At 39.2% G+C, this 16,789-nt stretch overlaps 1 protein-coding gene across 8 annotated transcripts in view; it reads left to right on the plus strand.

Annotated features, from left to right (window-relative positions):
- Nucleotides 1-16,789, plus strand: part of PRRC2C (proline rich coiled-coil 2C) — a 69,085-nt gene that overhangs the window by 13,222 nt on the left and 39,074 nt on the right. For 6 of the 8 annotated variants that reach the window (XM_032192183.1, XM_032192186.1, XM_032192188.1 and 3 more), the window contains 10 exons: nucleotides 4,432-4,599; nucleotides 5,808-5,985; nucleotides 8,900-9,006; nucleotides 11,708-11,845; nucleotides 12,720-12,964; nucleotides 13,320-13,399; nucleotides 14,375-14,508; nucleotides 14,592-14,679; nucleotides 14,965-15,103; nucleotides 16,045-16,116. In XM_032192183.1, coding sequence (XP_032048074.1) covers nucleotides 4,485-4,599; nucleotides 5,808-5,985; nucleotides 8,900-9,006; nucleotides 11,708-11,845; nucleotides 12,720-12,964; nucleotides 13,320-13,399; nucleotides 14,375-14,508; nucleotides 14,592-14,679; nucleotides 14,965-15,103; nucleotides 16,045-16,116 — 1,296 coding nt within the window. In that variant the 5' untranslated portion in view covers nucleotides 4,432-4,484. The remainder of the gene's footprint in view (nucleotides 1-4,431; nucleotides 4,600-5,807; nucleotides 5,986-8,899; nucleotides 9,007-11,707; nucleotides 11,846-12,719; nucleotides 12,965-13,319; nucleotides 13,400-14,374; nucleotides 14,509-14,591; nucleotides 14,680-14,964; nucleotides 15,104-16,044; nucleotides 16,117-16,789) is intronic. The other 2 variants (XM_032192185.1, XM_032192190.1) reach the window with 1 other exon arrangement.

Below are 16,789 nucleotides of genomic sequence, written 5' to 3' on the forward strand. Positions count from 1 at the left end.
AGGAATGGTGTATGTTGTGCTTCAAATGTGTACAGAAGCAGATCAGTTGGAAGACCATAATAGAAAGAGTACAGTTATTTCCCATAGCAATAGCGAGAGTTGATCTGCCTCTCAAAAACTGTGTATAAAGAAGCTTTCTACCTGAACTTTTACACTACTCTCTTCCCCTTTCTCTGCCTGTGTGTACTTTACCTGTTCACTGAGATAATAAAATGTGATAAGTTAGGCAGAATGCTCTTCTGTTCTCACATGTAAGTTTGTAAAACCATTTTTTGTATGTGTAATAAAACCACAAAATACTGACATGGACATAGTGAGGAAACCAGACAAGAATTGCTGTTATGATGTTAAATGGTTTAAACGTCTTACCATTCCAGTCCTGAAAACTTGACCTCAAAAATACTTTCTTCCTTGTTTAATCACAAAAGAATGTTTTTCTCAATTGAAGGTAAAATCTTTTCTAATCTGTGTTTTTTCCTAATCAAATGCTATGTAAAATTTACAAATACATGAACCACTACTATTAAATTCTAAACAGTTTATTTGGGGGAATTCTGAAATATTCATGAGAGCTAGGAACTTGCTGGAAAAGGTCTGTCTGGTGTGTGGGCAGTGGGTGTTCTGTTTGTCATTTGTCATTTTATTTCAGAAATAGGATTCTGGCAACCACAGTCTAGGAGAATAGACTGCATTCTGTTTATTCTACCAACTGTAGGTATCTAAGAGAGGGTACAAGTAAATGTTCCTTGATGGTGGCCAGGGTATCTAGAAGTTGACAGCTCCTTACTGTACTAATTTCTGTACGCATGCCTCTGAGTTCATTGCAGGATCTAAATAAGTCAACCGGTTGCAGTCTGAAAAAAGACTGGTCCAGAAATTACAGTACCTTTAATATGCAGGTCCTGAGGTCGCAGAGGAAAGGTCAGTTAACTCGATAACATTACGAAGTGGCTGAAAGGTAATCTTTGCTCCAGGATTTTGGAAGCACTGCACCTTCAGTAATTATGCATATAGTGACTGTAGGCTTTCAAAAGGAATTGCTGACTGGCTTAAATTTCTTAATGGTGCAGTAAACCCTGCCAGCTGCTGTTATTACTTGTACTGCTGCCTATCCGTCTGTTTGCTATCATGGTAATTATTTAATTTTAGTAAGTAGTTCTGACATCTTTTTTACGTTGCTACTGTTCAGAGGTATACAGCTGTCCCGTATTCTTACTCATTTGACTGTAAGTCTAAACCCAGCAGGCAGTAGCATTTGCCTTGGAAGGGTTTGACTAATAGAGTTCAGACTAACTGCTGGCTACCCATAATTAACAAAAGATAAATATTAGAGAAAATTTAGAATCACTCGGTGAGTCTAGTAATTGCCAACCTAGAACATAATTGTATGTACGAGTTAAGCATGTTTTATGTTAAAATAATTCATAGACAGTACTAAAGAGGGAATGATTCTGATGTTCCTGCATATTAATGTGGTATATACAAGTGAAGTTGAGTGAAAATGCAAAGCCATTGGACCTGGACACAGCCTGAATTTTATTTCTTGTGCCTTAGAACCACGCAATTATCTCTTTATAACTGCTACCGGATGGCACTGGGGTGCTTGTTTAATGTGTGACCTAGCACATATGTTTGTAGAGGGCCAGATGGGCTCAAGGGGAGGATTTGCCATCTCTGACATAAGTACCTAGTCTAAAGTCTAATTTTGCAAGTGTATCTTCTCTGGCAACCAGTGTCAGGTATAAACCGAGTTAAATGTGAATGTATTGACTGGCCTAATTTACGAGAACACTGCTTGCAGTGCTTGAGCTATTTTCTGCAAATCAGATTACTGAGGAATGTGCAGTTTTAATCAGTTCAAAATATTCTGTTTCTTTGTAGCATAACTTCGGAAAAACTTGTCAAACAGTGTGAATCTAAATACTAAAAAAGGCATAGAACTCAGCTGTAATGGGTAGACCTACTTTGTTGATTTTTGTAAACTTGACATCAAAAAGCACGATTGGGAAATAATTACCACCCTTTGTTCTTTAAGCTATGAAATGTTCCAGGAAAAAAAAAAAAAAAACAATTCTTATAATTAAGATTTGTCTAAGTATTCTCTCTTCTTCTGTGAAGAAGAGTCATGGTTAAGACTTTCCATGTTTGGTTTCTACCAAAGGTATGAGATGTCATTTTTAAATTGCATGGGCAAACAATGACCTGAAGTGTTTTTTTTTGCCAACTTCTGTTTTATTCAGTGTTGTGAAGCCATTTTGTATTTGCAAAATCTGGGGGCTGGAACTGGTCTTGAGCTTAAAATTATAATGGGTTGTTTTCTTATAGGAAGAGTATGAGAACCTAGCTGAGTAGCAAATCAATGTGGTGTATTACTTCACATGTTTATATGCCCATCTGAAAACTTGTTTGCCACCCATGCCCTCCTGGTAATTACCTGCCCAGAACCTACTTCTCTATTTGATGCTCCAGGATGACCAAGGTGGCCTGGTTTCTACCACGAAGAGAAGTTTGGGAGCAAAAGGAGGAGAACTGAAGGAAAAGAATCAACCAGGTTCTTACACAGGTGTTTCACTGAGGACCTGATGATAAACCTGGGTTTCCTCGTAGAAGAGGTTAATGCAGGACCTAGACTCTGACTTGATAAACTAGTCAGCCTTGATTCGTGTCCCCAGACTGGCTGAAAGCAGTTGTCTGGCCATGAGTAATGCTAACGGGTGTGTTGCTGAATCATAGATCATCATTGAGGCAGCCGTGAACAGTGAGTGAATGGTTGCTGGCAATCTGCTTAACTGTTAGCTCCACAGATAAGCTTATCTAAAGTCACTTAATGGGCTATTTGTTTTTTCTTCTCTGCGACTGTAATGGTGTTTAAACACTGAGCTGTGGCTTCCAGTGAAAGCTTGCAATTTCAGTATGTAGTTTTTTGGATACAAAAGGGACAGCCTATCAGCCCTATCCAAAGTCTGTGTTCTGGTTATGTGGTCAACTTGGTGGGCTGGGTTCAGCCTGCTTCCAGCCTCTTTTTCAAGTTTTTGGATGATGGGAGGATGCTGACCAGTCTGGCCAAAAAAAATTTGTAAAATGCTTTCCCCTTGTGAGAGGGGAGAATACATCTCTTAGCCATGTATACGGACCAGTACAAAGCTGAAGAGTGTCCCATTTGTAGCAGTCTGCATGGATTGTAGTAGAATAGCATCTGCCCAAAACCTACTACTGAAGCTGGACTGTTCTGAGGCTGTATGCCATCTCCACTTCTTAATCTTTTCAATCATGGCTTGTAAATTGAGGTAGGTGGAAGGGAGGGTGGGAATGTTATCATTCTCATATAAATTAAACTTCACTGGTCTCTTGCCATTGGTTTGTCTGTCATGACCAAATAAGTGTTTTGGTTTTTTTTTGGACTGCTTGTTTATCAGATTCTTCTGAATATGAGTGCCTTTTGTGCGAATTGTGTTTCTATTGAAGGTCTTCTGAGACTGTGAGTGATCAGGGAGCTGCTTGATCACCAAAGGGTTTGAGCAGGATGTACAGCTCTGACTTGGTTCTTGTTGTCCGCTCTTAGAATGAAATGTGAGAGTATTTGATCATCCCTAATTTCTGGACTCAACATGGGAATAGATGAAAATGGTTGTAGTAAGGGGTGTAATGATTTTTTTTTTTTAGTGTTTTTAAGATTAAATTGACTATATAATAATATTCTGTTTAAGTGAATGCTCACTTGTGTTGCTGCCTGATGATGAGCAGCCATACTGAGAAGTGCCTTCTAAGAACCAGTGAAATATTGGTGATAATTGCTGGGTGGTTCTTCTCAAGACCTGTTATTCTGGGGGAAGGAGAGGGATGACCTGTTCTAGCAACCCTGTAATTTACTGCTGCAAGAAGAACAGTGTAACTCCTAGTTTAAGGAACTCCTTTACCTTGCCTGTCTGAACATACACTGTTCCTAGCTTTGAAGAAACTTCTGACTCGGTGTATTTATTTTTTTCTAGCTGCTGAGTTCATGATGGTTTTAATTGGAAAAAAGCAAATTCCAGAAATATTGTACCACAGTTAGTGGTATCTAAGCGCTTGGCTACAGGAGTGGGTGAGGTCATTGAGCTTCCCCAGTGGGGAACTAGCTGCTGATGGAAACTCGGCATGCTTTTTTTTCTTTTTTTAGTGAGATCATAGACAATATTTAACGTTAGGGGGGGTTCAATACTGCTTGGATGTTGACCCTCCTGATGATTTTGTGATGTTCCTTTAAAATGGCATAGAGTTTCATAAGGCTTAGGTGCTCCTGAATCTAATGTATTCGAAGGCATCTGCAGTTTGCTTAACAGAAATAGTGATAATAGCACTAAATTTGCTGTCAACTTCTGTCTTGTGAACTCTCCCTTAAGTATTGGCTTATATTCAAGCTGTTTTGCTCTTCTGGTGTTTTGTTTTCAGGCTGATTTTGAGGAGTGAGCGGGAGGTACCAGACTCGATGAGTTTCCATCGAAATGTCGGAAAAGTCAGGCCAGAGTACAAAAGCAAAGGATGGAAAAACAAAGTATGCAACACTCAGTCTGTTTAATACTTACAAGGGAAAGTCACTGGAAACTCAGAAAACCACAGGTGAGTTAAACTGACTTTATTTATGCATTCTGTTTCATCATTACTGTTGTGCAGCTAATTAAGAGTGCAAAGGATGTGATCATTATCAAGCAGTTAAAAAAAATTGGCTGTGGTTACAGTCGTTAATAGGAAGAATTGTGGAAAAAACAATCTTGATTACATTTGCTGGTTACCTATGAGCTAGAGTTTCAGTTAAGGGGGTCAGTGTTTTCAGTCTATTAGAAAGCAGAATATAAGTAAATAAGAACTGTTCTACAGCTGCAGTTTACATTTGTTATCAGCATATGACAAGCCATTTCCCAGCTGTGCTTTTTAGTGAATTTTTAGAAGATATTCTCAGAGGTAAAAGCACTGCTGTTTTGAGATCTTTAGTGAACGCATTTGTTCCTTGAGTGGTATAAGTAACAAACTTTGGCAGAACTGGAATCGTCTGATTACCAAAAAAAAAAAAGGGGGGGGGGGGGCGGGGAATGTGTATTTTCATGTTCTTTTGTCTGTTTTGCTGACAAAAAGGAGGGGGACTGTTTGAAGAATTGGGATGGAGGTTCCAAATTCGTTGAAGTTTACTATAATTTTCAAAGGTTGCAACTGAGATGCTTGATATAACACGTTTAGGATGTTATCTTATACTTGTTCATCTGAATTGAGTAGCTGGTAGGATGAATGTCCAACGTAGTGTGTTGGCTTCACGCTGTTTTTTCATAATAGTGGTCTGGAGTAAACACTCTGAGGAATGTTTTTGCAAGAGCAGCATCTGCCAACTGAAACTGGCAGCAAAAAAAGTGGGATGGAACCATGTAGGTATTCCTCAACACAAGGCATGTTACACCCACCAAAGGACTGAAAGAATATCGCTTGATGACATCTTAAAGGATATTAAGAAATCAACATCATATTTATAATGGCTCCTCTAACTTTCTGTCCTGAGCATTGTATACAAACAGGGGCCATATATCCCTTTCTGTTTCTGGAATAGCTTAACCATAGTGATACGTTATGATACGTTATTCAAAATACTCAAGTTCTCTCAGGCCAAGTATTTAAAATTCCCATTTTTAAAATGAAGTCATGAAGAATTTGAATTTCTAATTCCTAGTCTTCAATTTTCTCACTGTCTTGCAAACCTTTAAAATTGATTGCTGCAGCTTTGCAGGAATTCTACCTGCCACCCAGCATTGTTGACTTGAACTTTCTGTTTTGACATGTAGTTGCCACACGCCATGGATTACAAAGCCTTGGAAAAGTTGCTATTTCGAGGAGGATGCCTCCGCCAGCTAACCTCCCTAGCCTCAAAGCAGAGAACAAAGGCAATGACCCTAATGTGAACATTGTGCCTAAGGATGGCACAGGATGGGCTTCAAAACAAGAACAGCACGAAGAAGAAAAGTAAGTGACCAACGAGATCAGGGTTGTTTTGCTGTAACGTTTCTCAAGTTTTTTAAAACTAGTGATGGGTAGGGAGTGGGAAGGAACTGTTTAGACTTGACAGTCCTTAAGATAGCTACTAGAGAGGACAAAGCATCACGATAAATTTTTGTAAGGAGTAACATTACTATTAGGGGATAGTAACTGTGGGAAGGGGGACACAACAAAAAGCACCAAAATTGGTTTAATTGCCTTAAAATCCTCTTTAAGCTCTAAGAGGAATCCATGGGTACACAGCAGCTAAGTTAAATAATAGCTTGCAAGTTTGTGAGAATGCAAAGATGTACAGTTTAATATGTTTTTCCTGATGTAGGGCAGCAAAAGCTTAAATCCTTGGTTTGTATATGTTGGTTAGAATCTCCTCTTTGTTTTCCTAGCGGTTCTTAATACTTTCACTTTAATTTGTTTGGTTAGTATGCCATAAATTCCACAGACTTCAAACAAAAATTTTGTATCTTAAATGTCATGCTGTAGTTTCACACTGCCACAAGAAGTAATACAAACAAAACAGAAGTGGGGGTGATGTTGATTTTCAGATGTATGCTGTGTATAATTTAATTGCCTGTGCTCAGTTCAGTTTCATCCACTAAGTTTGTTTCACAATTGCATGGGAAGTCTCTTGGCAACCTCAAAAGAAAATAGAGTAAAATGTTTCAATAATCTAATCAGAAAGTGCTTTAAAGCGAAATTTATTGCCATTTAAGCTTAAAAAAACAATACTGTTCTCACTGCAGAAGTGGAAGTGGCTTTTAAGTGTTATTCTTCAACATATAAATTGTTCTGAAAACAGAAGATAGAGGCACTGAGTTCAAGTTGTAGGAAGAAATGTCTGCCATCTTCAATCTGGATATAGATCCGGTTTCATGCTGGAAATTGAACTCATGGAGCCGTGGCTGTGGTTAACTAAGCTCTGCAGCCAGTTTCTCAATCATGCAGCAGAAGCTTTGCTGCTTCTTGCAGTGATGTGGTGGTGGTAGTTTGTTGTGCTCTTGTGGAAGTAACAGATGATTGAAGGCTGGCTTCCCCTTCTTGCTGTCACTTCATTTCTTCCTATGTATTTTCCTACATTTAGATGTCATTTTTGACATCTCTCTGAAAGGCTGTTAGACTTCAGGAGATACTTTTTGTGTTTAGCTTTTATTTTAGGTTTATGAAACCACAAATTTACGATACTCTGCCCAGTGTTGTATGGTATTTTTTCCTACACATCAGAGGCTATTTACATTTGGTTTAGTTAAATTGGTGTTGAGCTCAATGGCTTGTTTAATAAAAACACAGTTTATAATGTTTGTCCCAGTAGTTGTGTGTCTGTAAATAAATAGCTACCCCTTATCTGCAACTGGAAGGTGTTTGCCTTGGTTTTCATTATGCTTTATTCTGATAAAAGCCTTAAAAACCACATACAAGTAAAACTAATGGGTGGAAGGAACTTGATGCCTCACAGTGGTGTGTATGCCTAGGCCACAAGTCACGTTTCCTAAATTCAAGCCATCTAGAGTTTGGTCAAGTCTTCAGACCATTTTTCTCCAATTTTCAATATGTTTTTAAGTGTTTCCATTTCTGAGTGTTCTGATATTCACCCCAAGAATACTGGATAAAGGAAATCTCTTTATCAGCTTGGTATTTAGCTTAAATCCTTTTTTCTATTGTTTCGCTATTTTGGAGTTCGCATGAATTACTTGTTTCCTGTGATTACTAATTCTTTCCCTGCTGCTTTCCCAAGTTGTTGCTCTTCCTACGTGTATTGCCTCTATCCCTTTTCCTGGGTAATGCAGCCAGTTGTGCATTGACTTGATTAAATCAGCTGGCCCCAAGCTGAGTTCTTTCCCTCATCAAATGGTGTGCCTATAGGACAGTGCTTAGATAGCTGAGCCTGTTTAGAACTGGAGTTACATAACAGAGAGGAGCTCCAAGGAATAAAATCTGAGATTTAAAGCATTTACAATTGCTTTTGAAATATTATGCATAGCTGTCTGTATAACATTTATAGAGATAACTACAGAATCTGAAGGGTGGTTTTCCAGAAAAAGATGTTAATGGGTGTCAGTTTATTGTTATCCTTCATTCAAAGCAAATTCATTTTCATGGTCTGTGGTGCAAAGGGAGTAGACTACTGGACAATCTTGTACTAATTGTCTCTTCACTGGTACGATACAGCAGGTCTAGACTATCAGACTTCCTGTGTCATTCTTATGTTACCAAAAAAAAACTGAGTACTTGGGAGCTGGAGGTCCTGACTGGCAGAGACATGGATGCTTTGAAGTCTTAAGTTAATTGTATGTGCAGGTTTCAGACATTCTTGAAAGAGGTTATGCAGCATTACTGAATTTATAGATTAAAAAATATTTTCCTCTAGAATACGCTCACTTTTTGGATTGGAAAGAATGAGGAGTTGTTAAATGTCTGTTTTCATTGTCAAGATGGCAAAATTGAGACTGTCTTTGCTCTTAACAGATGTAAACTTTCTTGTTCCAATTCATGGTACCCATATTTTTTTCATAATGTCTCTAGCTTTCATTATCAGTTCTTTTTACTTAGTAATTTCTGACATGCTCGTCTTCTTTCTGTATGTTCACGGCAGTCTTTTTTAATGTTCTTTCTTCTCCCAGCTCCTGTGCCAAGAGAACATTATTCTGAATTATACCCTTCCATGGCTGTAGATTTTTTTGATCAAATTAGCTAATTTATTCCAATTTTAACTGTTACTGTCACAACTCCTTTTATATGAGAAAATGCTTTTTCTACAGCAAAGTAGTTAGTGGTTCTTCAGCTGCATAGTTACCTCCTTTCATTCACTTGTTTGCTGTAGTAATCCTGACAATCTTATTCTGTGCTCATTCTCTTGTATTCATGAGTGCTTTTCCTCTAATTTCAGACAGCCAGAGGTGCCACAGACACAGCCGAAACCTGCTGCTCCTGCTCCTCCAGAAGCACCTCCTGTTACCAAATCATGGGCCAACACCAAGCCAGGTGGACAAGATGGTAAGTGATGTTAAAGGTTCTTGTCTAGCCTTGTGGGCTCTGAATGCTGCTGTGAGAGACCCAGACTCAGTCTTGAGCAAGCCAGCTGGGACTAAGAATGCTGTGGAAGCAACTTTCTTGGCTGAAAGTGAGCTAGTCCTGTCACTCAAGCGAGCTCCAGCCCAATTTAGCAGCAGGTCTGACTGCCTTTAAAGGACCTGTGTAGCCTCTTTTTTTTTTTTTTTTTTTTTTTTTTTTTGGATTGACAGGGAAGTGGTGGTCCTGGCATAAAGTGCTGAGTGTGGCAGTGGTGGGGAGGGAAAATCTCAGTTGTTGCCAATCATACAATTTTGGCATGAGAACTGTAAACAGTTAGTACTTGATGTAGTCATAATTTTGGATTGTTTTCTGCAAAATGTGTGTAGTCTCACTTCTGTTTAAATGTTTACCATGACAGTACTTTTGTTTTATAGATTCCTTACTTGTTTTGTTTTCAAAGTGAAAGTAGATTATCTCTTTTTTTTTTTTCCTGGGGAAAAACGTTAAAGCTGTTTTTACTCTGTTTTATGTAATAGTTCTCCATCATTTCATACAACATACAATTTCCACTAGTGTGGATCTCAGCTTGAGTGTTTTTGTGACAGGTATAACATCAGAGTTAAATCTTTAGCAGGGTTTAAAAATTGCTCCCAGAGTGAGAGCTTACTTAAGATTCCTGTCTCCATTTTGGAAATTAACAACATGTTTTATCCCTTAAATTTGAAACTTGCAAGCTTCCTGTGACTGAAAAAAAAAATACTTGAATTTTGTATTGATAGTTTTCTTAATGAAAGATTTCTCTTTCAGATAGAAATATTAGAGTAGTAAAATCTAGATTGAATGGAGGTAACTTCTAAGCTGTTATTTGGAGTTTAGCATCACGTATCTAATGACTTGGCCTTTTTTTTTTTTTTTTTTTTTTTTTTTTGCTGTGAGTGTTAGAAGCTGCAATTCTAGATTCTTCACTTCTTGTTCTCCTGTGTAATGTTCAGTGTTTCTTTCATTCTCAAAGACAGAAACTCTCCTCCATAAAGCTCTTGCAAGAGTATTATATAATAGAGGTTTCAAAAAAAAAAAAAATACACAATGCTGGAATGCAGAAAACTTTGCAGCAGGCTTTCTGCATAAGCTGATAAGATCTTCTCTGATGTGACACAGCAAATAGTGATTCAGCTCAATGGCTCCAAAATGCATTTAGCTAATTATTTTATGGTTACCATGGTAGCTTCTGTGCCAAGCCCAGATGGTGTCCTCATTTCATTCAATTAATGCAGTAGGGGGGTTGCTGTTTCAAGAAGAAATACAGAATGAGAATTGGCATCAGCTGCTTGCTATCATCCTCAGTTTGCGACTTGGGATACACCTGTTGTGTTCATACTTTGCTGATCTGCAGTTGGCTGGTGGAACTTGTACTTCTTCCAGATGCCTCGTATGCATTCCAGCAGTCATCCAGCCAACTGCCTCATGCTCTTGTGTAAGACTCAACTCGAGTCAGGCAAAACTAAGCCCTTCTCTGATGCTGTGGGTGACCACGTAGAAAAAAGAAACTCCATGATCTAATGACCAGCATTTATTTTTTGGTCCACACATTGGTTAGGAGTTGGGATTAATTGCTACCATCAAATCTTTGATGATTCTTATGCTTGTAGCGCAATTTTTAGGCACAGAGCTAAATATTGTGGCATTTGCTTGTCATAATATCACAAAAAAAATGAAAACAGCAAGGATCCCTGTCTTTTATCTTGTATTGCTATGAAGGATTTTTTCACGGATCACAAAGAACATAGTCTCTTCTAGCTGCTGGCTTAAAAAAAAAAAAAAAGCACATATAATGGAGGTTGGAATTTTGGGGGCTGTAAGTGTTCAGATCCTTTTTTTGTCAGTTTGCCTTAGAGCCCACGTAGCCTAATACACAGCCTCTTACAGTAGCTACTAAAAGCAGGAATATGAGCAGGCTGTTAGAATAGAAATCTTCCCTCAGTAAGATTATCAGTCATTTGGTATTAGAAGGCTGTTGACCTAAGAGGTCAATATTCATTATGTATATGGGATGGGGGGATTGATTCAGAGTAGATGCAAATGAAACCTGCTATAGAAGACAATCTACTTATTTGGCCTCTCTACCATGTGCAAAAGAAGTCTTAAATTCCAATCTGGACTTTTAGCTTTTAGAAATCAAAACATGACAGTGCTTTGATACTTCTCTTGCAATGTAAATTTGGCCTTTAAAAATCCTGAGAAACTTAGTAGAATAGTGAATAATCTCAAGGACTTTTTGCAATACGTTGGTTGCCTGTCCTTGGGTGGACAGTAGTTATAGAATAAAAGAAGGGAAATCTTTGAAAGGAAAAAAAAAGATGTGCTAACATAGCTGAAGAACTTCAGGTATTCCCCATGCTATGTCTCATTCCATTGGACAATTCAAGCTGTCGATTATTGCTCTCTGGTGCTTGCTTCTGGATTATTCTCATTCCAAATAAATGTGATAGCTGGCCTAGTAAATTTAACAACTTTGGTAGCAAGTGTGAATGTTTTATGAGGATTGCTCTTGGCTCATGAATTCCATTACCAGTAAATTAATGCAGCTCTATGGTTCACATTTTAAGGATGATCAGGCTTATAGGATTGCTTTCTGAACTGTTGACTATGGAAAATTTGTGACTCTGAGTATCTTCTTTTGTAGGTCCAGCTCTTCCAGTAAATAGTTATTTCCAGCAAGAGTTTCCCAGTCTGCCGGCAGCTGGGGATCAGGAAAAGTCAGGCAAAGATAAAGATGCATCTGAAGAGACCCACGGATCTGGACCCAGCTTACGACCACAAAGTAAGTATATGGTACAAATTTTTGTGAAATTGCATGCAGTTGTCTGGAACTCATTTATTACAAGAGTATATGCTCCCTGTACAAAATAATTCATGAATTCGTCATTTTAACAAACATGCCTACAGTAAAGAAGCAGCTGCAAACTGTCCTCCCACATGAAAGTCGTGTGACTACCTCCATCATACATTTAGCTTATTTAAGAAATTGTCATAAAGATTTTTTTTCTACTTTACTGTGTTCCCAGTGTGGAAAACACGTGTTCAGTCCTCTCCTGCAGTCCACTCTCTTTGCCAACTCTGGTCAGTAGTCCACTTGTGCTTTGAGGAGCATTGGTTAGTTGCACCATATTGGCATTTTCTTACTTCTACCTGCCAGATACCACAGTGGACACAATGTGTATTTAAAGAACTCTCTAAATAACTAATTAAGTACAGCCCTCATCTCTTCTATTCCTTCCTTATCCGATACAAGCCAGGCTCTGGATACCTGTCTTTACTTAGAAATACAATGCATAGATACGTCATTTCGAGCTGCTTCAGAGAATCATGAGAGGCCTCTGCATAAGCAGCTTAATCTTTGCATTTTATTATTATCAATACCCTTCCTAAATCACCTTGTGTTTTGGAAGGTAGAGAAAAACAACTAGTGGTCTGTAGATTTAACTCTTACCCTTCAGGATCACAGCTGGAGTAGGGCTGGAGAGGATTAGAAAGCATTCCCTGTTTCTCAAGTGGCTATTGTTTGTTTCAATAGCAAGTACGAAAGTCTGTCCGCGCACATTGCTATGTCACAGAGCTGCGTAGGAAGAATGTATTTTTCCTCATTCCTGTCTGTGAATCTGCAATATAAAGTCTGTCCTTGTTTTCTCGTACTGATTCTGTCAATGCAGATGCTACTAACTGGAGAGAAGGCGGTAATAAGGGCAACTCACCCAATTCTACAGCTGATCAAGAAGGTCTTGGGCAAGAAGATGGCAACGCTACACCAGCAGAACAAAACGATGGCCAGAAGGCAGCAGAGAAGAGGGATCCGCGGTTACCACAAGTCCCACAGCCCAAGCTGAATGGCCAGCAGCAACCACCTATCTCATCTCAGTACAGGGCAATGATGCCCCCTTATGTAAGTGGTTATACAAAAAGTTTGATTATTGGCTAGTGTGATTCCTCTAAACCCCTTTCTCCTCCCTCCAATGAAAGTTTAGTAGTTTAGATAGAACAGTGGGAAAACAACCAGATCCCCCAAGGATCTGCCTGCATATTGCCACTCCTGCTGCACTAAGTTTCAACTTGTCAGGAGTTGATGAATACTTGAATTGCTCCACCTTGGTGGCTTGATGTCACATGCTTGTCGTTTGAGAAGACTGTTTTAATTGAAGAGCCTTACTTTACTTCCATTATGATTCCTTTGATGTTGTCAGTATGTTTAATGCAATGATGGTTTTTAACAAATGTCTCCCGTTTGAAACTTTTCTTAGATGTTCAATCAGTATCCTAGAATGGCGTATCCTCCTTCCATGCAAGGCCCCACAAGGTTTCCAAATTCTGAGCCCAGTAGGTAAGACACCTTACAAGTGTTCCTGTTTTGTAAGTATCAACTGTGCGTGTGATTCAAACTGGGGGGAAAAAATAATAACAAAAAAATACTTTGCCCTGTAAGTCTTGATTACAATTATATGCTGTCACTGATTAGTCTCAAGTTTGGCTTCTGTGGAGCTGTGCCATGGAGTGGCTTTTGTTTCACAGCTCAGCTGCAAAACTTAAAGGGATCCTGCTTTAAAGGAATCCTGCATGTTACAGAGCTTTTGAATCTGAAGAGCAGGAGAGTTAGGGCCACATTTGTAACTTCAAGCAGCACTTTGACTGTCAAATGACTGTTGTTCCATTGTCACAAAGTAAATTCCTGGTTCTCAACTGTACTGCTCATCAGTGAAAGTAGAACTCTAATCCTTTATGAAATCAATTTTACTCCTTTCTCTGTGTGTTCCCCTGGTTGAGGATGGCTATGTACATGCATGAAATGGGATATGAAATAGGATAGGATACAAAATGGGATAGGAAATGGGATAAAATAGGCGGTATGGTATGAACTTTGACAGATAGTCTGTGGTTGGAATGCAGGAAGAGAGGAGAAGCTGGACAATGTCTGAGAGAACTTAAGTATAGGAGTACAAAGAGTACAGAAGCTTTGACAATGGAAAAAGCATGAAAAATACAAACAAATATCTTTGAAGTGGATAGTGGCATAAGAAGGGTGGCTTTCTACTGTCAACAAACAGCATGGAACATTTGGCTTGTTTGCAAAGTGTGCAAGCAAGGCTATGTTATCTAATTTTTCTCTTCCGTGGAGAACTGTGGTGATGTAGCAGTAATGATTTGAACTACAATAGTCTCATGTATGGATGATGCTTCACATTTAACCTGATGTGAGAGAACAGCGTAGTGTATGCTTGAAACAATTGTCATACAAGTTGGCCTTCTATTTAGCTATTCTGCTGGATAAATAATGGTCACCTTTGTTTCTCTTTTTCAGAGGGCCAAGAGGAAGAGGACCACCTTCGTGGTGTTCAGAACCTATTGAGCGCCCGTCCATTCTTAGTGCTAGTGAGCTGAAAGAACTTGATAAATTCGATAACCTTGATGCTGAGGCTGATGAAGGCTGGGCAGGTAAGAACGTCAGACTGGTGATTTCTGTTATTTGTATATCGAATTCTTCTGAATGATTAATGGAATACGTGCTTATGCATCAGGGGCTCAGAGTGAAGTGGATTACACTGAGCAGCTGAACTTCAGTGATGACGATGAGCAAGGAAGCAGTCAAAAAGAGAAGGAAAGTGGGTGAGTTGGTGTTGCCAGTTGGTGTGAATGCCACATAACTAGCTTAGCTCTTGGGAAAGTTGAATGAAATGTATGAAGTACTCATATCAATAACGCTTATTACAGTAATTTAATATTGTATTAAACGGCATAACTGTCTGCAGATGGCAGTCACGTGGGCATGCAGTGGAAGTGATTTTTACTGTGAGGATCTTTCACTCTTGCTAAGAGATGCAGGGGATAGAAGATAAATCACCAAAGACGTATATGGAGTACACCTTTGATTTTTGTTATTTCTTTGCCCAGTGATGAACAAACACCAACAAAAGATTCTCAGAGCCCCGATGGCCAGAAGGAAGCAGAAGAGCAGACAAACGCTAAGTCTGCCACCCAGGTTTCCACAACAGCGGCCAAAGGGCCTTATGGCAAAACTCAGCTTGATCAGGTTTGTGTCTTCTTCCCTTCGACTCTTTTGGCATCAGGTGTCTTTCCAAACTGTCAGGTCTATTAAGGTTGTGAACATGAGTAAAAGCATTAGTTACTGATTATTTTAGCTGCAATAACTGATGGAGTGCTGCTTAGCTTTTTCTGGTCCCAAAATGTAGTAGCATGTATTTATTTAGCGTGTTCTAATCCGGAGATGTGAAGGGGTAAGAACTCCTATGTTGGTTGCTGTGGCTCAAGTAACATGCCTTAACTTGGTTCTGTTGCCTGTCCATTCCCGTAACAGAACGAAGCCATTCTCGTATCCATCATGTTTGCTAGTGGCACAGGGCAAATAGCACCCTGTTGGCCCACACGTTTCCTGATTTTTTTATATCGTGACCAGGCTCTCTTTAATATAAACAGTATCATATCAGCTTGCTTCTTACTTCTCAGGTAGACACATTTTCTACAGACCATGTAGAATTCATCAGTTTGACCTTTTTGGTTTTTGGATTATCCTGTAATAAAGGAAGAATGGCAACCAACTCAGTTTATATCTGCTTCAGTCTGTTGGCTGTTTTTTTTTCCCCTGAAGAAAACATACTGTTGGCTTTGTCTGAAAATTTCAGGGAAACATTTTCTTCTGACAACAGTAAGAGCGAAGATGGATCTTGAATTAGTTTCCATTGCACTTTTTCTCTGTGTAGAGATTGTGTAGTCTTCCGTGGTTTGATGCTACATTGAACCTAAGGGAAAAGAGTGCAGTGGACTAAACTCAGAAATTTGGATGTGTGAATTTTTAAAGTTGTACAGCTGTATCAGTACATTAAATGGAGATGTCCTTGCCCTCTTTTTGCATACAGATTTATATACAAAGTAGTAGAAAACAGTGCATCTAAAACTTGTAGCCTTACTTCTGTTGTAAGTTTGTTTACCCTGCTCTTGTGTTTGATCCAATAGGATCGGGGTCCAGCACAGCCCTCTATACATGACAGAGGTGGTCCCGTTCATCCCAAATCTATTCTACCACCGGTAAGAAAGATTAGAGTTGTCCTTATTTTCTAGAGTTAAATTCTTTAATGTGATGGTGGAGGGAGTTACACTAGGAAAAGTAAACATGCTTTGCATAGGGGTAAGCCTTTTCTGTAACAAGTAAAGTGACACAGAACCTGGGGCTGAATAGGAGTGGGACCTCGACACAACCACATTGCAAACTGTGTAAAGCAGCCCCATCTTGAAAGTGACGTATGAAATACATGCAAACTTCCAGAGGTTTTGATTATCCAGCGTTTGTGTGGGGAATGGAGAGGACAGGGATGTGGGGAGGTTAAGGGCTGAATGTGGCCGAGTATTGGCTGCATGCCCAGGCAGACAGGGAGATGAAGTTCCAAGTGAAGTGTGGAGATAGCAGCTTCTTTCCAATTTTCAGCAGTCCTTTTAAAAATCACTGTTATCCTGTGACAACCTTGAATTTCTTTGGTTCCTTTGAGGACTTTGAATTGTCCCCCACAGGCTGTAACCAAGTCTAAAAGGGTTTTGTCATCTTTGTAGTCACTTTGCCTGAGCAGTGATAAGGAGCAGTGACATGAGCCCAACTGAATCTTTTCTTCTCCTTTCTGAGCTCAGGTTGCATGGGTTGTAACTGGAGCAGGAGGGTGGGGTCTTGGTTTGTCTCTCAAACCTCACTTTTTAAAAGTGCAATCCA

Source organism: Aythya fuligula, chromosome 8 (genome assembly GCF_009819795.1).
Source record: "Aythya fuligula isolate bAytFul2 chromosome 8, bAytFul2.pri, whole genome shotgun sequence".
Lineage (NCBI taxonomy): Eukaryota > Metazoa > Chordata > Aves > Anseriformes > Anatidae > Aythya > Aythya fuligula.